General features: G+C 41.5%; 1 protein-coding gene across 1 annotated transcript in view; it reads left to right on the forward strand.

Annotated features, from left to right (window-relative positions):
- LOC124789986 (venom carboxylesterase-6-like) overlaps positions 1-25,778 on the forward strand; it is a 57,578-nt gene extending 31,800 nt beyond the window's left edge. Inside the window, exons 6-10 of the mRNA XM_047257529.1 lie at positions 1,949-2,105; positions 7,550-7,716; positions 11,582-11,726; positions 15,136-15,271; positions 25,512-25,778. Of these exons, the coding sequence (XP_047113485.1) occupies positions 1,949-2,105; positions 7,550-7,716; positions 11,582-11,726; positions 15,136-15,271; positions 25,512-25,698 (792 nt within the window). The 3' untranslated portion in view covers positions 25,699-25,778. The remainder of the gene's footprint in view (positions 1-1,948; positions 2,106-7,549; positions 7,717-11,581; positions 11,727-15,135; positions 15,272-25,511) is intronic.
- The last annotated feature ends 717 nt before the right edge of the window (positions 25,779-26,495 follow it).

A 26,495-nucleotide genomic window follows, 5' to 3' on the forward strand; every position in this document is an offset into this window, starting at 1 on the left:
TCTCTAGACATGTCTCAATTTCGAATGAATTCGGTCTCTGAACTTTCTGATCAGACACAAATTTCAACGTGTCTCTTTCACATTACTGATCGTTAAAATTGCTACACCAAGAGGAAATGCAGATTATGAACGGATATTCATTTGACTAATATATTATACTAGAACTGACATGTGATTACATTTTCATGCAGTTTGGGTCCATAGATCCTGAGAAATCAGTACCCAGAACACCCACCTCTGACCGTAATAACGGCCTTGATACGCCTGGGAATTGAGTCGAACAGAGATTGTATGACGTGTACAGGTACAGCTGTCCATGCAGCTTCAACACGATACCACAGTTCATCAAGAGTAGTGACTGGCGCATTTTGACGAGCCAGTTGCTCGGCCACCATTGACCAGACGTTTTCAGTTGGTGAGAGATCTGGAGAATGTGCTGGCCAGGGCAGCAGTCGAACATTTTCTGTATCCAGAAATGATGGTACAGGACCTGCAACATGCGGTCGTGCTGAAATGTAGAGTTTCGCAGGGATCGAATGAAGAGTAGAGCCACATGTCGTAACACATCCGAAATGCAACGTCCACTGTTCAAAGTGCCGCCAATGTGAACAAGAGGTGACCGAGACGTGTAACCAGTGGCACCCCATACCATCATGCTGGGTGATACGCCAGTATGGCGATGACGAATACACGCTCCCAATGTGCGTTTACGGCGACGTCGCCAAACACGGATGCGACCATCATGATGCTGTAAACAGAACCTGGATTCATCGGAAAAAATAACTTTTTGCATTCGTGCACCCAGGTTCGTTGTTGAGTACACCATCGCAGGCGCTCCTGTCTGTGATGCAACGTCAAGGGTAACCAAAGCCATGGTCTCCGAGCTGATAGTCCATGCCGCTGCAAACGTCGTCGAACTGTTGTGCAGATGGTTGTTGTCTTGCAAATGTCCCCGTCTGTTGACTCAGGGATCGAGACGTGGTTGCACGATCCGTTACAGCCATGCAGATAGGATTCCTGTCATCACGACTGATAGTGATACGAGGCCGCTGGGACCCAGCACGGCGTTCCGTATTACCCACCTGAACCCACCGATTCCATATTCTACTAAGAGTCATTGGATCTCGACCGATACGAGTAGCAATGTCGCGATACGATAAACCGCAATCGCGATAGGCTACAATCCGACCTTCACCAAAGTCGGAAACGTGATGGTACGCATTTCTCCTCCTTACACGAGGCATCACAAAAACGTTTCACCAGGCAACGCCGGTCAACTGTTGTTTGTGTATGAGAAATCGGTTGGAAACTTTCCTCATGTCAGCACGTTGTAGGTGTTGCCACCGGCGCCAACCTTGTGTGAATGCTCTGAAACGCTAATCATTTGCATATCACACCATTTTCTTCCTGTCGGTTAATTTCGCGTCTGTAGCACGTCGTCTTCGTGGTGTAGCAATTTTAATGTCCAGTAGCATATTAAGCTGATTCATCTCTCCTTCTAATACAAATCCATCAAGAGTCTGAAATAACGCAGCTAACTACTGCATCAGACGCTTGACTTACCGACCGGAACGCAGCAGACCGCAGCGCAAAGCACACGCCGGAGGTCCACTCACCACGGCCGCCAAAAGCCGACTGACCACTGAGCCATCCAGACAAAATGGCGATCGCAACTGCACGGAATGTCCTAGCATATCTCCCGTCATACCAAAATTCTCATCTTATCCGCACAGTACTGATGTAGTGCCCCTACTCATTACTCGTGGCGTTTCACCGATTGCCGTAACAGCATTACGTGAATCAATGCCCACTGGCAGCTACATGTCACAATGGCTGCAGGATCAAAATAGCAAAGCAGGTCACTTATTATTGCATCTGAATTTCTTTTACAGTTTCGAGAAAACTCTAGATTATGCAAACCTAAATAACGTTAGTTTCTTTGTTGTAGGAATGGTTCTTCAGCCCACTCATACCTTTCCGACCAGCTATAGAAGGTGAAGGAGAAGATTCGTTTCTACCCAAACATCCACTTGAACTGGAGCCTCATACAGCAATTCCATGGATGACAGGTGCCACTCAGGACGAAGGGTACCTGTTAGCAGCGGGTAAGGTTTCGGTTTTACAGGTTGACTCGCTGATGATTCTCGAAGGCTTACGGTATGGAATACTAATAGTTGCGTCGAGGTAAATATTTTGGTAGCTCCTTCAATGCAGATACCATACAAGCTATTTTGCTTACACCGACATCGGAAACGTTATGAATTGCCGAAAAGAAGAAATAGTAGTGATGAGCATAAAAATGAAACCTTTATTACTCACTCATTTCGGCACGTTACTTTTTGTTTTTTCATATTTTCGGTAGCTGAAAATTTAGCAACTTAACGTTAGAAGACGGTTTAATGTCTCATTTCCTGTAGCACAAAAACTAGCATATGTTTTCAAACTTAAGGGGTCAGTGGAACATTGTGTTATTTGCAAGAAAATCCTCGAACTGCACACCCCATTTCATAATAAGATGTGAGAACGTACTGCCTTTTGTTATTCACTGATGAGCCACACAGTTATGATCACTCGTTTAATAGTGTGTTGGTACGCTTATGCAACAAAGTGAATCAGTGATTCTGAATTTCATGGAATCGAAAGCGTCGTTGGTAGTTTTCCAGAGCTGTGTGATACGAGGTATCTACGTACAGATCACCCAATTCCCGTAAACTGCGGACTGGCGGTCCGTGCCACGCACCAAGCGTCCGCCAGCGTCTCTGACTTGATCTATCAGATTGACATCAGGCAAACTGGATGGCTAAGACATCAATGTTGATACACTATCATGCTTCGCAAACCACTGTAGCACAGACAGTTAACCTGCCGGAAGATGCTGTCGCCATCGTGAAAGAAACCAAGTATCATAGGATGCAAGTGGACTGTGACAGCCGGTCGGAGTGGCCGAGCGGCTGTAGGCGCTATAGTCTGGAACCGCGCGACCGGTACGGTCGCAGGTTCGAATCCTGCCTCGGGCATGGATGTGTGTGATGTCCTTAGGTTACTTAGGTTTAAGTAGTTCTAAGTTCTAGGGGACTCATGATCTCAGATGTTAAGTCCCATAGTGTTCAGATCCATTTGGACCATCTGGACTGTGACAAAATTTCTTGTCATTCAAAGCTGTCATGTTGCCTTCGATTATTACACCAACTCCCATGGGATCGCACATAAATGTCCTCATGGCATAACACTGTCAAACCCGTCACTGTCGATACATGGCACGATGTATGTTTCGAACAGCCGTTCGTTATGATGGTGGTGTATCCGGAGATGACAACTGACCTGGTGTAATATCCGACCAGGGGACACGTTTTCATTGATCCACGGTGCAATGTCGATGATACCGTGTCATTGCAGTCATAATTGTAGTGACTGTTGAGTTAACGTGGAAACAAATAGGAGTCATCTACTACGGAGGCGTATATTCAACAATGTCCACTTAACTGTATACTCAAAAACGCTTTAGGTTGCATCAGCATTGTACTCTGCTGTTATATCTGCCACTGATTGTTGCCTATCCTGCTTTCAAGGACTGGGCAAGTCTCTGACCTCTACAACATTACTACCTCCAAGGTAATTCTCTAAGGCACGCATTCACACACGGAGTCGTTCGTTTTTCCCAGTCCTGGTAGCAGCGCTGAAACGCTTCATCTGACAGAGCCTTTGGTATGTCGGTCGCGTTCCTTTGAAAGTTCTCGAGACTTCCAAAAGACTTTTTCAGTTTCGGGGGAGGAGGAGATTAGTGTTTAACGTCCCGTCGACAACGAGGTCATTAGAGACGGAGCGCAAGCTCGGGTTAGGGAAGGATTTGGAAGGAAATCGGCCGTGCCCTTTCAAAGGAACCATCCCGGCATTTGCCTGAAGCGATTTAGGGAAATCACGGAAAACCTAAATCAGGATGGCCGGAGACGGGATTGAACCGTCGTCCTCCCGAATGCGAGTCCAGTGTGCTAACCACTGCGCCACCTCGCTCGGTTTCAGTTTCGGGAATAGAAAGAAATCACAAGGACTCAGGTCACTTGAATACGAGGGGCTGTGGAACAATAGGAATGCCTTTAGAGGTCAAAAATTCCGTGATGGAAGTGGCCTTGTGACATGGGGACACTGGGTGTTGGCATGAGACAGCACAAACTTTTCTGCAATGTCCAGTTTCACTCGAGTCAGCCTTTGGGAAATTGTGGAAAGTACTATGGGATCAAACTGCTGAGGTCATCGTTACCTAGGCTTACACACTACTTAATCTAACTTAAACTAACCTATGCTAAGGACAACACACACATCCATTCCCGAGGGAGGACTCGAACATCCGACGGGTGGAGCCGCGCGAACCGTGACACGCCGCCTCAGACAGCAAGGCTACCGCGCGCGTCGATTCACCCTTTCCCTGAGCCTTTCACGGACATCTTTAAACTCTTGGTTGACAGTTTGTCCTAGATGAACAAACCGTTCTACAGTTAAAAAAGCAAATTTTCATCTTTTATTTGCTCATTCGAGCTATTTCGGTCGAGGAGATGTGTGGATGTGCCACTCCTGACTTTCCCACTTTGTCTCAAGATCGTACTCAAAACTCAAGGAATCGTCACCAGTGGTCATTTGCAGTCCTCTCAAAAATTTCAACGCACATACTTCTTCCACTGTTCTTCTGCTGTTTTGAGGGTTTTCAGCATCACTTTCGCATAAGCCTTTCGCACGTGCAAATCTTCTTTCAAAATTTTATGTACGCTGAAAGTGTTGAAGTTTTACAGGTCACCCATCATCCTTATTGTTAAACGTCGGCCTGATCTCACAAGAGCAAGATCACGTTTTCGTCGGTTTTTGAAGATAAAGACCTTCCTGAGCGACGTTCGTCTTTAGCGTATTCTCGGCCTTCCAGAAATTTTTGCTCTTGATAAGGAATGTTCCCCGTAGGCCTGTTCCAGCTTTTCAAAGGTGTAGGTCGCAGATTCCCCAAGAGTAACACAAAACTTGATTGCTTAACTTAGCTCTAAGTCTCGCTATTTCTTTTTTGCTACATTCACAGATACACACACACACACACACACACACACACACACACACACACAAACACAAACACAACTTCACTGGCGGCGCTGTAAAGAGCCACGAATGTCTGTACGAACTAAAACTTGGAATGAACATCTGGAAGGAATGAACACACATGTCTGCACAAGTAGAGTAACACCGCTCGCAGTGTTGTACTCTCATTACTTTTATCACACACCTCGAGGATGCTCACGACAGTAGTTCACGAACAGTAGATAAACTTCGCCGTTTCCCGGGAGCCGGGCCATAACTATCTCCCCTTTGTCAAAGTGGCAGATACTTTTCCCCTTTGCGGCCCACGTCATCACTAGAATGATAAACTATGTGATCAAAAGCACCCAGACACCTGGCTGAAAATGTCTTACAATTTCGTGGCGCCCTCCATTGGTAATGTTGGAATTCAGTATGGTGTTGGCCCACCCTTAGCCTTGATACAGCTTCCGCTCTCGCAGGCATACGTGCAATCAGGTGCAGGAAGCTTTCTTGGGGAATGGTAGCCCATTCTTCACGGAGTGCTGCACTGAGGAGAGATTTCGATGTCGGTCGGTGAGGCATGGCACAAAGTTGACGCCCCAAAACACCCCAAAGGTGTTCTATAGGATTCAGGTCAGGACTCTGTGCGCGCCAGTACATTCCAGGAATGTTATTGTCTTGTAACCTCTCCACCACAGGCCGTGCACTATGAACAGGTGCTCGATCGTGTTGAAAGATGCAACCGCCATCCCCAAATTGCTCTTCAACAGTGGGGAGCGAGGAGGTGCTTAAAACATTAATGTAGGCCTATGCAGTGATAGCGCCACGCAAAACAAGGGGTGCAAGCTCCCTCCTTGAAAATCACGACCGCGCCATAACACCATCGCCTCCGAATTTTACTATTGGCGCTACACACGCTGGCAGATGACATTCACCGGGCATTCGTCATTCCGACATCCTGCCACTCGGATCGTCACATTGTTTACCGTGATTCGTTACTCCACACAACGTTTTCCCATTGTTCAATTGTAAAATGTTTACGCTACTTACACCAAGCGACATGTCGTTTGCCATTTACCGACGTGAACTGTGGCTTATGAGCAGCCGCTCGACCATGTAATCCAAGTTTTTTCACCACTCGCTGAACTGTCATAGTACTTGCAGTGGATCCTGATGCAGTTTGGAATTCCTGTGTGATGGTCTGGAGAGATGTCTGCCTATTACATATTACGACCCTCTTCAACTGTTGCCGATCTCTGTCAGTCAACAGATGAGGTCGGCCTGTACGCTTCTGTGCTTTACGTGTCCTTTCACGTTTCCACTTCACTACCACATCGGAAACAATGGACCTAGGAATGTTCAGGCGTGTGGAAATCTCGCGTGCAGACGTATGTCGCAAACACCAAATCGTCTGACCACGTTCGATGCCCGTGAATTTCGCGAAACCCCTTATTCTGCTTTCTTACGATGTCTAATGATTACTGACGTCGTTGATATGGAGTACCTGGCAGCAGGTGGCAGCACAATGCAATGCACCTAATATGAACACGTATGTTTTTGGGGGTGTCCGGATACTTTTGATCACATAGTGTCTCTGCTACGCTTGAACACAATACTTACCGCGCCACCAGCTGGCGCTTGTTCTCGTGGTGGACAGTCGTCATAATGTTTTGGCTCACGAGTGTACTTCATGATGTTTGTTTTTGGTTGGAAATATACTGATATCTGCAATATTTTCAGACTTTTAATTTCGTTTTCTCTCTGTTTACGAAATATTTGCTCCGTCTGTAATATGATGACAATAAATTCAGTAACCACATAGTGTGTCTTTATCTAATTTGACCGCTCTGAATACTATTTCATGATTCGTTGCCTTTTTCAACTGTACGAATCCATGTTTTCTGATCTCATCCGTACTGGAAACATAACCCACCAAATAGAAATAGCACTAAGACTTCATTGGTAATATTTCCTGGTTTTTATATTATTTTTTTAAAAATTCTAACACTTCAATATTTTAACACTTAAGTTTTTCTTTTCCATTTAGATCTCTGTCATCATTAGAGTAAACGGTAAAATATCACCAGAAAAAGAAAAAGCAGATTTAAAGTTCCGAGCAGATTAAAACTATGCGTCGGACAGTGATTTCAACCTCGATCCCGATTTTCGTAGAAATTGCTCTCCCCATCTGAGCTACCTAGGCTTGGTTAACTCAGCTGGTAAGAGCAAAGCTTGAGCAGTATAGTGGAACCCGTGGCACGACTGAAAGCAGGTACCATGGAGGAGAAACTAATTGCAACACGCTACTAAGTATCTGTCTCTAAATTAAGTGGTCATAAGTATAGTACATCAGTACTGTACACAGTTAAAGTAGAGAAAATTTTCATATGTCACTAGCGAAATGACGTAGCCTTATGATTCCCTGCAAATATTGACGAATGTATGATATACGTCCATTGAATAACGTTTCATCAAAAATTGCTCTACATTTCAGCTTTCATAGCAAATGAACAGCTACTGGAAGATTTGACACAGGATGGAGAAAGGCTGTTTCCCTTGTCTTTATCGTATGACGGAGAGCCAGAGGCTGATTTCGTCACTAAGAAGATTAAGGACTTCTACTTCTCAAACGGTGAAGTTTCTGTCAGCAAACTCAGTGAAGTAAATATTCTCAAACTGAATGTACTGTTTGTATTCCGACTAAAATGAAATTTAAGATTAAGAATCTCTTATTTTCTCTATCACTTAGGTGTATAACATGCTACCCACTACATTAGTCCGCCTCTGTAGATTATTGGTCAGCATATCTGACTCCCACGTGGAAGACCTAGGTTCAATACCGAGTATTGCCAGGGAAAAATAAAATAATGGCCGGCAGTGTGGTGTGCTGACGTCATGCCCCGCCCCTCCACACCACAACCACCAGCCACCGCTGGCAGAGTGTGACACGGCTGTCCCGACTGGCAAATCAGGGGCGGAACACGGAGATTTGCTTTTGATTGTGTCAATATATTACTGTCAATGAAAGGCACGACTGAAGAGTTAATCCTACCTGGAATCCTGAAATGGACCACAGAAATGTCCACTACTTACAGGAGTCCAATGCATCTACCTCGACAGCTGACTGTGGGTGAATATTAAGTCTTATTACTATCCACAGGCCCAAATATTTCCGTGTATGGGATTGTGAACGAAATTTAGATAGCACGATCACTAAGAAGCCATGCAGTGTCTAGAAAAGAACGCTAAAATGTTCCCCTTAGAACAACAGCCATAATCACGAATCAAAAACGTTGACGGATACGGACCAATGATACATTTCACTTAATGAGACATTTACATTGGATTAAGTATATCGCACTCAGGCGCCACTGTTATAGACAGCGTTTCACTTATATTTACAGCCTTTTGACTGTAAACTTCGAGGTTTAATCTTTCCCTCATGTACAGTTTGGTACTAATGGATACCATCCCAAGAAACAACTATTTCGTGTTGTCAGTAAGAACGAAAACAGATCGTTTCCTAATTGGGTGCAATAACAATCTAGTTCACTTCATAGTTCGTTAAGTCACAAAGCTCTTTCTTTCTATATATACTTACGGGAAGCTGGCTTCAGACGGGAATAAGTTTAGCCGAAATTTTTACGAAGGACCTACCCGTGTTCAGTAAGGATAGATGAAATACAGTTGGTGGTGGAGTATTTATTGCTGTCAGAAGCAGTTTACCTTGCAGTGAAACTAAAATTGCTAGTTCCTGTGATTTAGTAAGGGTAGAGGGTATGCTTGAAAGTCGGAATAAATTAATAACTGGTCCCTTTTACCGACTTCCCGACTCAAATGATAGAGTTCCTCACCAGTTCGAAGAAAACTTGAGTATCATTTCAAATAGGTACCTCATATATACAATTAAAGTTGGTGGTGATTTCAATATGTCATCGATATATTAGCGAAAATATAGGTTTAAAGTCGGAGGTAGGCACAAAACGTCGTCTGAAATCTTAACTGCCTTGTCAGAAAATTGTTTTGAACAACTGTTTCAGGAGTGTAAATGCTTGAGAAAATAAACTTGACCTCTCAGCAACAAATACTCCTGACCAAATAAGCAGCATCGTGACACATACAGGGATTAGTGACCACAAGGCTGTTGTAGCTCGACTGACCACTTTACCATCCAATCCTACCACAAGTATACGCAAAATTTATCTATTTAAGAAACGAGACAAAAATGCGCCTGGCACCTTTCTTGAGAGACGGACTCCAACCCTTTCTGTGTGACTGTATAAGCGTAGAACAGATGTGGTTTAAATTCGAAGAAGTTGTAGCTATGGCAGTTGAGAGATATACCAAATAAATTAATAAGATGTGGTACTGATCCACCATGGTGCAAAAAACAGGTCCGAATACTATTGCAAAAGCAACGAAAGAAGCATGTCAAATTAAAAAGAACGCAAGATCTCGAAGATTGGCGAAGTTTTACACAAGCTTGATATTTAGCGAAAACTCGTAATAGTTTCCACAATGAAACCCTATCTCGAAGTCTCGCAGGAAACACAAACAAATTCTGGTCGTATATAAAGTACGCCGGTGGCAATATATAGTCAATACCTTCACTGCGCAATAACAATGGTGATGTTATTTGTGGCAATGCCACTAAAGCAGAGTTACTAAACACTCTTCCTTCACAAAAGAAGACACAATAAATGTTCCAAAATTCGAATCAACAATAAGTGTCGAACATGAGTAACTTAGAAGTAAATATCTTTGGTATAGCGAAGCAGCTTAAAACACTTAAGAACGACAAGGCGTCCGATCGTCATTGTTTACCAGTCAGGTTCCTTTCAGAGTATGTTGATACAATAGCTTCGTATTTAGCAATCATATACAGCCGCTCGCTCGTAGAAAGATCCGTACCAAAGGACTGTAAAGTTGCACAAGTCACACCAATACCCAAGAAAGGAAACAGTAGTAATCGGGTGAGTTGCAGACCCATATCACTAACGTCGCTTTACAGTAGGATTCTGCAACATATGCTGTGCTCCACATTATGAATCACCTTGAGGAAAACGAGTTACTGACAAATAACCAATACGGATGCAAAAATTATCGTTCTTTCGAAACACAACAAGCCCTTTATTCTCACGAAGTAATGAGTGCTATCGACAGTGGACGTCAGATTGATACCATATTTATAGATTTCTAGGATACTTTTGACACCGTTTCTCAAAAGGAACTTCTAATTATATTGCGTGTCTATAGAGTGTCGCCTCATTTGTATGATAGGATTGTGATTTCGTGTCAGAATGGTCACAGTTCGTAATAACTGACGGAAAGTCATCGAGTGAAACAGAAGTAATATCCACCGTTCGTCAATGAAGTGTTATAGGGCCTCTGTTGTTTCTGATCTATACAAACGATTAAGGAGACAATCAGAGACGCTCTCTGAGATGGTTTACAGGTGATGTTGCCATTTACCGTCATTTAATGTCGTCAAGACGATCAAAACAAGCTGCGTACAGATAAAGACAAGATATCTGTACGGTGCAAAAAGTGGCAATTGACTCTAAATCATGAAAAGCGTCAAGTCATCCACATGACCACTAAAAACAGTCTACTAAATTCGTTCATACGATAAAGCACACAAATCTAAATGCTGTAAATTGAGCTAAATACTTAGGAATTACAGTGACAGAATAACTTAAATGGAACAATTGCATAGGTAATGTTGCGGGGTAAGGAAACCAAAGACTGCTATTTATTGGCACAAAACTTATAAAATGTAGAAGGTTTACTAAAGAGACTGCTTACACTACGCTTGTCCGCCCTCTTCTGGAGTGTTACTGTGCGGTGTGGGAAACGCATTAGATAGGATTGACGGAGAACGTTGGAAAAGTTAAAAGAATGGCAGCTCGTTTTGTATTATCGCGAAATAAGGAGGGGGAGGGGGTAGTGCTACGGATATGATACACGAATTTGGGTGGCAGTCATTAAATCGAAGGCCGTTTTCGCTGCGGGGGGGATCTTCTCTTGATATTTCAATCACCTACTTTCTCCTGAGAGTGTGAAAATATTTTGTTGGCGCCCACCTGCATAGAGAGAAATGATCATCATAATAAAATAAAGGAAATCAGAGCTCGCACGGAAAATTTTGGCGCTCACTTTTCCCAGTCGCTGTCTGAGAGTGGAAAGGTAGAGAAATAGCTTCGAGGTGGTTCGATGAACCCTCTGCCAGGCACTTAACTGTGAATTGCAGAGTGATCATGTAGATATAGATATGGATTGTATTTTATGAAGCAACTCTAAACTAATGGATACATGTAATACTACCATAAGTTACTGTCACTACAAGACTAAATGCCTCATGTTTTTATTGTGTGATTTTACTCGCTTGCCCTATCAAATTTTTGTACTAATGCATGTGTGAATAAAAGTGACCGACATTGTTCTGTAAAAGTATTTTTTTTTCTTTCGCTATTGAATTTTATGGAATGATCTGCCATACAAATAGTTTCCACTTTTCTCTTTCTAGTTATACACTGATGGATTGTTTATCTGGAACGCGGATGAGGCTGTCAGGAAGTACAAGGATACGGCGCCTGTGTACTACTACGTTCTTTCATACAGGGGAAAATACCGAATGACAAAATACTTGGGAGGTGCTGATCTGGATCTGGGTAAGAGTTCTGTGAAAATTTTTCGAAAGTGAAATGAGTAAAGTAAATAGTCGTTAGAGGTCTCATTTACTTTTCTGAAGTGCTTTGTAGAGTCTAAAAGTATATTTTTATTTCTTCCTCAATGGTTAGACCCGTAATTTGCGCAAAACGATTTTTTTTCTAAAGAACTAGGAATTTGTGCTCTTCACGAGAAAGAATTAATGCAAAATTCGTGATTGGAGGAACAGTATCATAGGTATGTAGAAATAGATATTCTGAGAATTAAAAATAATGTACAGAATTTACCTCAAATCACAGATGTATTTATTAAAAACAATTTGTTTGTTTATGGCCATTAATCATACCGAATGCCAGATAAAATAAAATACAAGGGAAAACTTATGATTTTATGAAACGTGAGGGAGTGCCAAAACCGGTTCTCTCGTTTTTTTTTTTAATCAGCTCAGCCTGTCTCAGAATTTTAACTGTTATCATAGACCTGTTCATGGTGCACTGAGGCGCATAATTCATTATTTATATTTTAACTAACTCTACAATAAAGGTGCATAACCACCATCATCAACATACGAGTGATAGTTTTACAATGGAAAGCAAAACGTAAATCTTGAAATGTATGGCAGCGACAGTGAGATTTTCGAAATTTGCAATCTTTGATAATCAGATATCTTCTCAATAGTGTTATTAAATAGAGAACCATGAAATATTTGCTATGTTTGTACTGTTATTATCTGCTACATAGGGTACGCTGGTTGGAAATTGTTGTTGAAGTAAATGATTAGCACAAATAAGAAACTAACCATTATAAGAGGCAAGAGTTTGTGATTGCTAAACAATGCACCGACGTTAAGGCTAACTTGGTACATTGCGTGTGCAACTCACTCTTCTCTGTATAATAATTACGCGCTTATTTGATGCATAATTTACGCTTTGGCTAATTATAAAGCGAAAGTTTTTCTTTTTTTGTTTTATCCTCTTAATGACAATTGTAAACTCTTCAGAAGCACTACGTAAGGTGTTCCAATGCTTTCCACATGTGCGACTTCTTGCTGATACTTAAATAATGCATCGCCGTTATTAGAGATAATGATCAGTACTATCCCGTAGCACAACGATAGACTTCTACATGGGTACGCTGGCACAAAACTGTTGTTGAAGTAAAGGAAAAGAAAGAATTAGAAACTAACGATTATAACATGCGCGAGTTCGTGATTGCTAAACAATGCACCGATATTAAGGCTAACTTGGTACATTGTGGGTGCAATTCACTCTTCTCAGTATAATACACTACTGGCCATTAAAATTGCTACACCAAGAAGAAATGCAGATGATAAACGGGTATTCATTGGACAAATATTTGTACTAGAACTGACATGTGATTTCATTTTCACACAATTTGGGTGCGTAAATCCTGAGAAATCAGTACGCAGAACAACTACCTGTGGCCATAATAACGGTGACTGGCATATTGTGACGAGCCAGCTGCTCGGCCACCATTGACCAGACGTTTTCTATTGGTGAGAGATCTAGAGAATGTGCTGGCCATGGCAGCAGTGGAACATTTTCTGTTCAAAGTGCCGTCAATGCGAACAAGAGGTGACCGAGATGTGTAACCAGTGGCACCCCATACCATCACGCCGGCGGATACGCCAGTATGGCGATGACGAATACACGCTTCCAATGTGCCTTCACCGCGATGTCGCCAAACATGGATGCGACCATTGTGATTCTGTAAACAGAACCTGGAGTCATCCGAAAAAATGACGTTTTGCCATTCGCGCACCCAAGTTCGTCGTCGAGTACACCATCACAGACGCTCCTGTGTGTGATGCAGCGTCAAGGATAACCGCAGCCATGGTCTCCGAGCTGATAGTCCATGCTGCTGAAATCATCGTCGAACTGTTCGTGCCGCTGGTTGTTGTCTTGCAAACGTCCCCATCTGTTAACTCAGGGATCGAGACGTGGCTGCACGATCGGTTACAGCCATGCGGATAAGATACCTGTCATCTCGACTGCTAGTGGTACGAGGCCTTTGGGATCCAGCACGACGTTCCATATTACCCTCTTGAACCCACTGATTCCATATTCTGCTAACACTCATTGGATCTCGACCAACGCGAGGAGCAATGTTGCGATACGATAAACCGCAATCGCGATAGGCTACAATCCGACCTTTATCCAAGTCGGAAACGTGATGGTACGCAATTCTCCTTCTTACGCGAGGCACCACAACAACGTTTCACCAGACAACGCCGGTCAACTGCTGTTTGTGTATGAGAAATCGATTGGAAACTTTTCTCATGTCAGCACGTTGTAGGTGTCGCCACCGGCGCCAACATTATGTGAATGTTCTGAAAAGGTAATCATTTTCATATCACAGCATCTTCTTCCTGTCGGTTAAATTTCGCGTCTGTAGCACGTCATCTTCGTGGTGTAGCAGTTTTAATGGCCAGCAGTGTAATTACGCACGCATTCGTTGCGTAGTTTAAGTTTTTGCTAATTTAAAGTGATCGCTTGTTTTTGAGTTTTACTCTTTCGACCATTCTAAACTATTCAGAAGCACTATGTAAGGTGTCGCAATGCTTCCGCAGTGTTTGATATCTTGCTGATACGTAACCCATGCATCGCCTTGATTAGTGATAATGAACAATAATAATCCGTAGCACAACGATTGAAGGATGGAAGGAAGGAAAATTGGCTGTAATGTCCCGTCGACATCGAGGTCATTAGAGACGCAGCACAAGCTCGAATTGTGCCAAGAATGGGGAAGGAACTCGACTGTGCCCTTTCGAATGAATCATACTGGCCTTTGCGTGGAGTGATTTAGGGAACTAACTGGAAACGTAAGTGAATGTGAATGTCCTGTCGCGACTTTGACCAGAATGCGACTCAAGTGTGCTAACCACCGAGCCATTTCGCTCCGTCCACAATGATCGAGGCTGAACGGGAAGCGAAGGTTGTAGAGAGAAGATGTAGTGAGCGGGTGACTGCAGCTGAGTTAGTTGTCGTCAGAAGAGAGACCAGATTAATGGAACAGCATGTGTGTTCTGTTATGTAAAGCAACACAATGATAAAGGTGGTGAATAAATCAAAATACATACAAAATTACAATGATTCCGAACGAAATACAACCAGTTTTCGATCAGTGATGTCCGTTTTTCATATTTAAGAAAGACTAGTTGGAAATCGGATGATCTGTACAGTTTTGAGCAAGTCTGAACCCCCCCCCCCCTCCCACAAACGACATCTGCCAGAGTTACAATCCATAGGGCTCTATCGGTGTCTAGTGCGCACAATTTTCATCAGTGTTATCGTAAGTTCTTCCAACACTAGTGGACAAGTCAGAATGCAATTTCAGGCTGAAAAATTGAATTGTAGATCTTCTGTGATAGAGTGACCTTCTGTGTTACAGGAGTGGCCCATGGGGACGATCTGTTTTACTTATTTTCTAATAATCCTTACTATCCAACATCTGGTGACATGCCCGAGGAGGACTACGAAGTCGTTAAAACCATAACCAAGCTCTGGACAGACTTCGCTAAAACTGGGTGAGTATGTATTAGACTTAATAAATAAGACCAACATTTGGTGAAATGTCCGAGAAAAACTGTGAAGACGTTAAAACCATTACCAACCTCTGTGCAGACTTCACTAAAACCTGGTGAGTATTTAATAAATAGGCCAATTTGTCAAAAAGATATTTTGGTGAAGCAGAGTGTACTTCACCAAGAAATTAACTGTCAGAATTGATTGTATGTAATGGACATGTAGCACAGTTTTTACAGTGGTTATTAAGGGTAATGAATTTCAGTTTACGTCGGCACTGGCAGTGAGGTTCTGCTCGTTTGGACTTGGAACGTTTGCTGATAACTTTTGTGAATTCAAATGCAAAAACAATGTTTGACATTTGCCCAATGCAGCTTTCGGTAATATGTACCGCTGAACATAAAAATGCCTATTACAAATGTGTGTCCGAGTTTAAATCTAGTTGGCTGTGTCATCATCCACGGGGACCTAACACACCAGTGGTATTGCTTTATTGCTGATTTGCTGTTTCCTGGAAATTGATTTAATGGTGGGCATGAGATGGTTGATGGAAAGAAATTCTTCAATACAGTATGGCTACTGTCTGATAATATATTGTTTATTTTCATAGGTTTAAATGCAGCGTGTGCAACACCTGACTGATCCCTGCACTCATTCAAAAATTTACAGAGTTGTAAACAACACACAATAATTCAGGGTTAGAGATCGTCAGTCTACTATGGGTAGCTTATGTTCATGAACTCGTATAGCTATTTTACAACTCCCTAAACCTGTCGCATGAAACATTTCAAAAACTTTTAGTTGTGACAAGTGCGCCGTACATCCGCAGCACAGGTTTTGCCTCGATGCCTTTGTATAGCAGTACATATTACGAGTATTACACATCACTATGTAACATAACTTCTGTAAACAGGGCTTAATTTCTAAAATTGTAAGTACCAGAACGGACGTCTTGAACCACACAATCCCTTCTTCCCAGCCACAAAAAACCTTGGTGTATTGTGCGCGCACACACACAAACACACACACACACACACACACACACACACACACACACACACTAGCCCCACGCCGTTCTGGCACCTTCCGACCGAAATTAAGCCCTGCACGATAAACGCCACATCAAACAGTTTCAATTAGGCATGTATATGAAGAACTGCAGACGAGTTTATTAAAAGATGATATGCGAGCATACCATTAGTAGAGGCTCTGCACGGTTACACCTAATATGAAGGTAGTATGAGTTCTCCAGATCCTTCACTAATTTTCCTAGTGGATGAGTAACTGCAATTTATGACTAGATATTTATTTACTCGTATAAAATTAAGTAAAGTTATCTTGCGTAGCAAGAGTAGATGTTGGCATCAACTTTATTAGTAACTACGAGGAAATGCTGAAAAGTAATGAATCCGAATTTTTTATTCCGTTCTCAATATTCTCATTATCGGTTGAAGTATTACATGTCATTCATACAACTCGGTCGACTTTTCCGCTTCGCTGACTCAAGGTACAACCCTGTGCCGCTAGGGGCCTGCGAGTAATGATGAAAACGATGGTGTTAATCTTAGCGTGTGTGACAACGCTCGGAATGAGCTACCGCTTACGGCGGCCGATGGCATCCATGGGAATCGCGTTGATGAACTCATGAGACAAAATCATCGGGCCGAAACAGCTCTGAGGTAAGTATGGCATATTACGTGAGAGTGTACAGCTCATCTTTTCAGAACAGCGAGACCCTCATAAAACTGAAAGGACGAATTCGTAAAGGTCGTCCACACACTGAACACCCCTCTTTGAGCAAGACAATGCCAGACCACATACGGGTGCTGCGACACCTGCAACAATCCGAGGCCTTGGATTCACTGTCATCGATCATCCTCCATAGTCCCGACTTGGTCCCATCAGATTTTCATCTCTTTCCAGAACTTAAAGAACACCTTAAAGGACTTCATTTTGATACTGTTGAAGCGGTAAAAGCAGAGGTGATGTGCCTCAGTCAACGAAGTCAAAAATTCTTCAGCGACAGCATTAACAAACTGGTCTCTAGTTGGGAGAGATGTGTTCATCACCAGAATGACTGTGTTATCAAAAAAATATGTAGGTAAAAGTAATAAAGATGCAGATGGCAATGAAGATTGTTTTATTTAAAAAGCTTCAAAAGTTTTCACGTAAAAAATTCGAACGCATTACTATTCAGCACACCCTCGTAGCTCAATAGTGCGTTGATATTTTAATGACAATCCTCAAAGACCACAGTAGTAGTGTCTGTAAACTTTTGTAGTTTGTGTTCATGTAATTAGCTTTATATTTGAATGGAGGCCACTATTAAAGTATCTGTCTTGGATTCAGTGGTGCATGCCGTTGCAGAAAGTATTTATGGGCAAGCAGTAGGTGCATAAGATTTTTCGTTGGTTCGCTTTTGTAGTTGTTAGAATGTTTTTGTCAGGAGGCTGTGCAGCCAAGCGGCCACGTGTAAGTAAAAGCCTTTAACATTTCTCTGGACTTCGAAAAATTACATCAGTGAAAGTTACGAATCTAAAATTACTCTATGTTCCTGTGTTTTCGGTGGTCGACTTTGCGAGACTTTAAGGACGTTTGCTTCACAGGACTAAAGATAGCTGTGAACTGTAATTATTTGCTGCAGTTGAGATTTATTTTCATGTATAATGGACAAATTGCATATTTTTCGCAATGGTTACTCTAAGCAACGAACCTTAGTTTATTTCGCCACTGACAGTGGAAACTGCCGGTTTCGACTTAGAACATTTGCTTTTGACTTCGTGAATTAATGTACTGTTAAATGAACTTCGCTCTCACATTTTTTGGTATTCGACGCCCTACATACACTACTATCTCACTAATTTTTTAAAACTGTTTTTCGTTTGAATTTGCAATTCATGTGACGTCATCGTTCTCGTACGTGAAAAACTTACGTCTATGAACTCGAATGGATACTTACAAGTCTCTAGACCTGTCTTACGAAACTTTTCAAATACGTTTAGCAGCGATTAGTGATTTAACCTATAAATATCTAGTTCCGCGTATCTCATTAATACTTCAGGTTTTACCCAATCCTTTTTCGCTGATTTCTTCATTTAATAAACATGGTTTAAAAATTGGGTCTTTGTTAAATGTGTGGACGTTAAGGCGAGGGTGTCCAACCGATCCCACACCTATCACAACGAGGCAAGCCAACAAATTGGGTTGTGCATTGCACACCAATAGCGGCCACTACATTCGCTGGTGTACTCGTAAGCTGCCCTTACACGTTTATGAAATGAAAGTAAGAACCAGTAAGTTTTCCTATTACTATTCAACACTTCCATAACATCTACTATCTAAGTCTTCTATTTTCCTTTTGTAAGTGCGATTTACCATCAACGTTTCACTTTCAAATAAGCATACACTGTTGACAAAAACTTTCAGAAAAGACGCCCTGAAACTTAAACTTATATTTTGTCCCAACAAATTCATTTTTCCTGGAATGTTTTCTTGCTACGGCCTGTCTGTATTTTATATTTACTTTGCTTTGGACATCTCATTTTGCTGGCCAAATAGCAAAACTCGATTCTGCGTTTACCGTCCGATTTCCCAAACTAATTCCCGTACTGTGACTCAATTTAATTCCGCTAAAATCCACTTCCCTTGTTTCACTTTAATAGATCTTTGCCTTATAATGTCTTTTCTAAACCGCTAGCCATTCCGTTACACTAATCTGCCAGGTTCTTTCCAACTCTGGCAGAAAGACAATGTCAGCGGCTAGTCTTATTGTTTTCATTTCCTTTACCTGAATTTCGATTCATGATTCAATACCTCTTGGCTTCCTTTACTAGTGAGTAACAGGGCGACAGACTACCTTTCCGTGTCACTCGCTTCTCAGTTACTGGCTCCTTCACACGCTCTTCGACCCATATGATTTGTGCATAAGTAGTAGTTAATCTTTCTTTCCGTGTATACTATCCGCAACACTTCCTGAATTTCAAGGCCTATATAGCGTTGAAAATGGTCAAACGTTGTTGTAATTCTATTGGCAAGAGTTTCGGGTATTTCTTCATTTCTCTAAAGTTCCAACAGATCTTCCACCAGGTTGGTTTCTAAAAGTAGTTCATTCTTTCTTTTTGTAATTCGTGTTTTTATTTAGAATCTGTGATTTATTAGAGTGATAATTTAGTGATCTGCCTTGTTTGCGAGTGAATTCTTACATTCTTCTTGAAGTCTGCTGGCATTTTGAACATCTATATGCCTTTCATATCAAAACGGATGTTATTGTCATCGTTGTTTTTTCCAAGGATTTCAGTAATTTTAGCAGCAAGTTGTCTGTTCTATATGGCTTATTTGACGTTGGCTTTCATGCAGTGTCTAATTTTTCTCTCTTCCTTGTCTATTTCCTCTTCCTTTTGCATAATATTTTCATAAAGTACCTTTCCTTGCCCACCCCTTCTCTATGTATTACACTTTTCAGCTTTACCATCTGCTCCGCGAGTCTAGCCATGGAGTGCGCCACTCTCCGTGTTATGTCCTGGTCGGTTGTAGTGCCTGTCGTCCTCCACTTGTTCGTTTGTCCTGTCTGTTCATTGTTAGCGATACTCCAGCGGCACCCCCTACTGGCAGCTTCACGTCTCTATTCTCTCCTGCGCACCGCTCGCCAGTCGCTCGTGGCTATAACACAGTACGTTGTCCTAAAAGGAGTTGTTTATCAGAAACGTGGGTATCGCAGGAGTGCCCCAGGCAAGTGTGATAGGACTCGTATTATTCTCTGCATACATAAATAACCTGACGGACAGTGTGAGTAGCAATTTACGTCTGTTTGCTGATGATGCTGTGTTGTACAAGAACGTGACGTCGTACAGTAATTGTAGGAGGATAAAGGATGACAAACTGCATTCCTAGTTGCTCTAAATGTATAACAATGTAAGTTAATCCAGATGAGCAGGAGAAACAATCCTTCAAACTTCGTATACATTATTAGCAGTGTGCTGCATGAGAGCCACATAGATTACATATCTAGGTGTAATGTGCAGAGCAATATAAAATGAAACAAGGACGGCAGGTTGGTAGTAGCGAGGGCGAATCTGGAGAAGGTGTAGTTCATCTGTGAAGGAAGCGACTTAAAGAACAATAAATAACCCATCCCTGAATACTGCTCGAGAATTTGAGATCCCCATCAGTCCCGACTAAATCAAGACAACGAAGCAGTCCAGAGGCGTGCTGCTTGGTTTGTCACTGTAGGTTCGATCGGTATCGAAGCATTACAGAGCTACTTCGTGAACTCAATTGGGAACCCCTGTAGAAACACTACGTTCTTTTCGCTAGACACCATGGGGGAAACTTAGAATACTGGCATTTGATGCCAGTTGCAGAACAACTCTACTGCTGCCAAAGTTTATTCCGCTAAAGGACCACAAAGATGAAATGAGATGTTCTAGAGCGCGTACGGAGGCTTAGACACAATCTTATTTCCCTTTTTCCGTTTGCGATTGTAACAAGAAAATCACTTGTAGTGGTATGTGGTACACTCCACCATGCACTGTACGATTGATTGCAGAACTTGTAGATAGTCGTACATGCAAGAAAGTTTCTTCAGTTCTCCTACTCACAGTATCTACCTTTCCGACAGTCATACACACATACGTTCCTTTATATTTTCCTCTAGACATGGTGAGGCTATTTTGTACTTCCTGTCAATTTGTTATTTAGATATGTGTATTACCTTATGCCTCCATCATTTGAAGAATTTTTGTATTTTCTCCTTATGTCAATAACATATTTCGTATGTTTTCCAAGCATTTCTTTGGGCATCGCCCTGTGGTCTACATTTTCCTCCGCTACCTTGGCTATTTCATCTCTCACCTATTCGTTTTGTAATCTGTTCTTTTCCCCTGTTTCAGTCAATCGTTGGCTACTGCTCACTCTGAAACTGACAAGAGCGTGTACGTTTTTCCACTTTATTCTAGTCTCAAATCGTTTCGCAGTTTCTTCAGTTTTAATTAAATTTCATAAATAATAAATTATGAACACTGTCAACATTTGCTCTTGGAATGTTCTGCAGTTTATAATGTTACTTCTAAATCTCTGCCTTATCGTTAAATAATCCATCTTAAATCTTCCGGTGACTCCACGTTTCTTCCACATATACCTTCCTTCTTGACTCTCAGCCTGTTAGCAATTATTAAAATGCTCACAATGAGACCTGCTTCTGTATTAAAAATATTTCGTTTTGTTTTGATAATCGGGTATTTCCTTATCAGAAATCCTGGAATTACAGCCACCAAACTTTACTGACTACTATGGTATGTAAGTTCAACATCTCCCTTTCTCTCTCCGTGTTCGAGCTCGTTAACCAACATATCCGTTTAAAAGTTGTAACATTCCTTATTCAGAATACGTAAACTTTGTTTCTCACTAACTAAAACACTCAAAAAGTCCGCGTTTGGCAGAGGGAGGCTATTTGACATCCGAGCATATATTATTCAGGCGGATGCCATCATCATTACACCGTGCAATAGAGCTGTACGCGTTCGAGAAATATACCGACTATATTTCTCCGCTGCTTTAAGTCGTCCGCAATTTGAACATAGCAAGGCTTATGTTATAAGGTCACTTATCCATACTGTTGTTAAAGTAACAACTGTAAAGGCTACTGATCTACTTTACAAACCGTTTAAATTAGCTGGCCGCTATCTATATTGTTAACGCATGCAAGCCATCCCACTCGCACAGCGGGAAAGTCCGTGGTTCTTGGGGAAGAAAGGGGTGGTGTGACGTGTCGGAGAGGGGGGGAGGGGAGATAATGTTTTGCTGGACCAAATATTCCTAACGAGTGAGAAAGCAAAGCATTGTATTCTTGATCAAACACTTTCTATAATGTTCTCTGAATCTTTTCAGATGATGCGAGGATAATTCTTGCAATATGACAATCTGATTTATTATTCACGCTTTCGAAAAAGTTCTTATTCTGTCGATATTTCTGTGATTATTGAAGGAGGAAGTATGGGAAAATACACGGGTACGTATAAGCTAATGTAAATTTTACAGTTTGAATGACAAATGAACCAAATGTTTTGCATATTGTAATTATGTTATTGGCTATAATCTGGACCTTCTTCAACGTTTTTGTCAACTAATTTGATCAGGACGTTGCAGGATACTTCTCCAACACATTACTTTGCTATCTGGTGTGATTTTGCCTGCCACGAATTCCTCTTCTTGTCAGTCTTCTCATCTCTGAGAAGCACTTGCAGCCCAATTATTTGCTGTGTGTATTCCAGTCTCCGTCTTCCTCTACAGTTTTTACCATCTACAGCTTCCTATAGTACGAAAGGAGGCTATTCCATGATGTGTTAACAGATGTCCTATTATCATGTTTCTTCTTCTTATCAGTGTTTTCCATGAATTCTTTTACCCGCCGACTCTCCAGAGAAGCTCCTCATTCCTTACCTTACCACTTACCACACTTTCAACGTTATTCTGTAGCATCACGTCTCAAATTCTCCGATTATCATCTTTTCCGTTATCTCACAGTCCATGTTTCACTACCATACAATGCTGTGCTACAAACGTACGGTCTCAGAAATTTCTTCTTCAAATTAAGACCTATGTTTGATACTATTGGACTTCTCTTGGTCATGAATCCCCTTTTTTCAGTGATAGTCTGCTTTTGAAGTTCTCCTTGCCTAGATAACAGAATTCTTAACTTCATATTCTCGGTGATAACCAATTGTGAGTTAGGTTTCTCGGTGTTCTCATTTTTGCTATTTATCACTACTTTCGTCTTTCTTCGGTTTATTCTCAAACCATATTTTTTACTTATTAGACAGTGCATTCTATTCAGCAAATTCTGTAAATCTTATCCACTTTCACTGAAGATAACAGTGTCATCAGCTCATCTTAATATTGGTATTCTGTCACCCTGAATTTTTCCTTTCATTACTGTAATTGCTTCTTCGATGTACAGATTCATCACTAGGGGACGAAACCTACATCACTCACTTACACCCTTCTTAATCCGATCACTTCGTTCTTGGTCTTCCACTCTTATTGTTCTCTCTTGGTTCTTGTACATATTGCATAACTTACGTTTTTTTCCTATAGCTTATCCCCTATTTTTCTCAGAATTTCGAACATCTTGCACCATTTTATATTGTCTAACGTTTTTTCCAGGTCGACAAATCCTATGAACGTGTGTTGATTTTTCTTTAGTCTTGTTTCCATTATTAACTGCAGCGTCAGGACTGCCTCTCTCGTGCCTTTACCTTTCCTGAAGCCAAACTGACGGTCATCCAACACGTCCTAAACGTTCTTTTTGATTCCTCTGTAAATTATTCTTGTCAGCAACTTGGATGCATGAGCTGTTAATCTGACTGAGCGATAATTCTCGCACTGGTCGTGTGATACATAGCAGTTTGTATTTCAGCAAAATTTAAATAAACTTCTCAGTAATACACTTTGAAACATTCCGTACCACAGGAAGCTGTGTTATAGAATATACGAAGTCTGTAGTAAATTACACATCTTTATGTGCATTACTTTAGACGTACTTTTCCTTATACACTCAAAAATGGGTGTTGCAGGAAAGGAGAAAAAAGATTTTATTAGTATTTATGCCAGAAACAAGTACCTTACTGTTGGCCATGGCCGTACATTTTTCTCTTTTTGGTATTCAGGTTGGTCTGATCGTATTGAAGTGCCTTTTTGTCCGTATCCTTCAGTGCCATTTCCGAACCAGCAATGTGCACATCAACAGTCTCCTTCAGTAGTTTTTCAGCGAATGGAACTACCTAAAATTCTAGTGTCATAAAGAGGTCCTGATTCTTCCAGAGTTAACGTTATTGAATACAACATGTGCAACATAGGAGAAAATACTCGTATTAAAAACAGTAGATGGACAATACGTTGTCCTCGGGAATCTCTTCTGAATGATGTTATTAAAGCTTTCGTTCGTGTCTTGTGTTCAACCAGCTGTGCATTTACTTTATAAATCGTAATGAATCGCTTCGCAAATGGGTTCACAGTCTTTTATATTCTACAGATGTCTCCTCTGATGGCAATAAATAAACATAATATGCCAGACGAGGACAGAGTCAGGTTGAAAAGGGGGGTTGGCTCTTTACATTGGTTTAAACAAGATGGATTTTAATCATTTGCAGCACGGATTAAACTCTGAAAACTGGAAACAATATTTCTAACACGCTAAAAACGTACTGGTGGGAACCAAAATTTCAACATCTTTGGCCTATTTTACATACACCTCCCCTTAACCGAATGGCAGTTTCGTCATGATGAATCATTTTAAGAAATTTCCTGTTCGTCAACCTCGGCTGAAACGTCACCTACTGTTATAATGTGATGCTTTACAAATTATCAGTGTCGGTCTTAATAAACTTCGCGTAGAGAAATGCGTTTGTAGGGGCTGCAGGCTGTAGAAACAATTCTGTTCGGTACCTTGTTGCTCTCAGTATACATGTATGGCTCTGAACAGAAAAAAACTTCTGTGCCATGTCAGTGGATGATGGAAGTCTGTAATCAGAGGTAGTGCAAATAAAAGTAACAGAAAATAATATCAACCACGTCATTTATTGCCAACAAAATCTATATGGTGTGATACGTCAACAGAAATTCGTTAGGTCGCTCCCTGCTAAGGTCTAGGCAGGCAATGATGACAATGTTCTGAAGTATCTGAAGGACGCAATGCTGGGAGCCCCCCACTACTGAACGATATCTTATTTATTAATACGCTGTATTCCAAAGTAATACGAATGGTTCACACGTTTCTCCTTCGGAAACGGAGAAGCGTGGTTCAGACTCGATTAAGGGTCACTTGTTGCACTAATCGGACCTCTAGCCTGATGAGACGTTGCTTAAATACGACTCTGTTACTTGATTAAATAACCTGATAGCATTCGTGATATTTATCAAGAAAATCTTCACCCTTCTGAAATCATTAAGTTTCCATGTTGAGTCAAAGCACATGGAAGTAAGACTTAATGAGAGAGGGTTAAAAATATCAAGAGTCCGCCCTTAGTATCTAGATTTCTGTGACGATGAATACGTATCATACTGCAGAGGAAACCAAAGAAGACATTTTCCAAAATTTCATAGACGAATTGTAGTTTTGACACTAATGTAGTTGCGTGCAACTCTTCCTATTGATTTTAGATTCATTTCACTACAGTTACGTGATATAGCTTCAAACCATCCATTATTATAACGTTATTTGCCAATAAAGCTTTTCATACATTTCAGAAATCCCACACCAGACAACGACCCTGTGCATTGGCCCAGGGTAACATCAGATGGTGATTTGGAGTACCTGGATATAGGAAAACAGCTGGAAACGAAGAAAGGTCTCTTCCAAGAGCGAGTGGATTTCTGGAGGTCGCTACCTCTCCGGCAAACAAAGCGATGCAGCGCTACCAAGGAAGAACTCTAAAGTTGATTCAAATGAGAATTATGTATTAATGCTTCGTTATTTAAGAAAATACAAAACATTTCGGTTCACATAATACGAAATATGATTTTCAGCTGTCGTTAATGGAATTACTTTCTAAAAAACGTTTACTACTGAGCGAAAATTTTCATAGAATAGTGTGTCCAGTTTTTGCACTGTTTTTACGTATTACGCTCAACTCTCACTGCAGATGGTACTGTGTATATTGCTTTTTAGCTATGAAAAGTTTGTTGTGGTTTTTTACCGAAAGACAAATACAGTTTCGAAGCTGTCAGTTTATAAGTTTACTAAAACATTTGAAAGACGTAACAGCTTATGTCCAGTAAGTGTGATTAGTATTGATGATGACGACTCTGGCCCACTTCATTTCCATTTGTAACGAAACCCTAGCCGGCCGTTGTGGCCGAGCGGTTCTAGGGTCTTCAGTCCAGAACCGCACTGCTGCTACGCTCGCAGGTTCGAAGCCTGCCTCGGGCATCACTGTATGTGATGTCCTTGGATTAGTTAGGTTTTAGTAGTTCTAAATCTAGGGGACTCATGACCTCAGATGTTAAGTCCCCTAGGGCTTAGAGCCATTTGAACGAAACCCTATGACGTCATCACGTGATAAGCGCAGCTCCGTTTCCTTCCTCCGTCCTCTCCCCCTCCCCCCTTGTGAGTTGGCTTCCGCCTCCGCTTATAATAAAAGTGCCGAAGCTTTTTAGTAACTGTCCCAGATTGGTGTTGGGTTGTGGAGCGATGGAATTTTTCAAATGTAAATTTCATATCATAATCTGGTA

The sequence above is a fragment of the Schistocerca piceifrons genome, chromosome 3 (genome assembly GCF_021461385.2).
Source record: "Schistocerca piceifrons isolate TAMUIC-IGC-003096 chromosome 3, iqSchPice1.1, whole genome shotgun sequence".
Taxonomy (NCBI): domain Eukaryota; kingdom Metazoa; phylum Arthropoda; class Insecta; order Orthoptera; family Acrididae; genus Schistocerca; species Schistocerca piceifrons.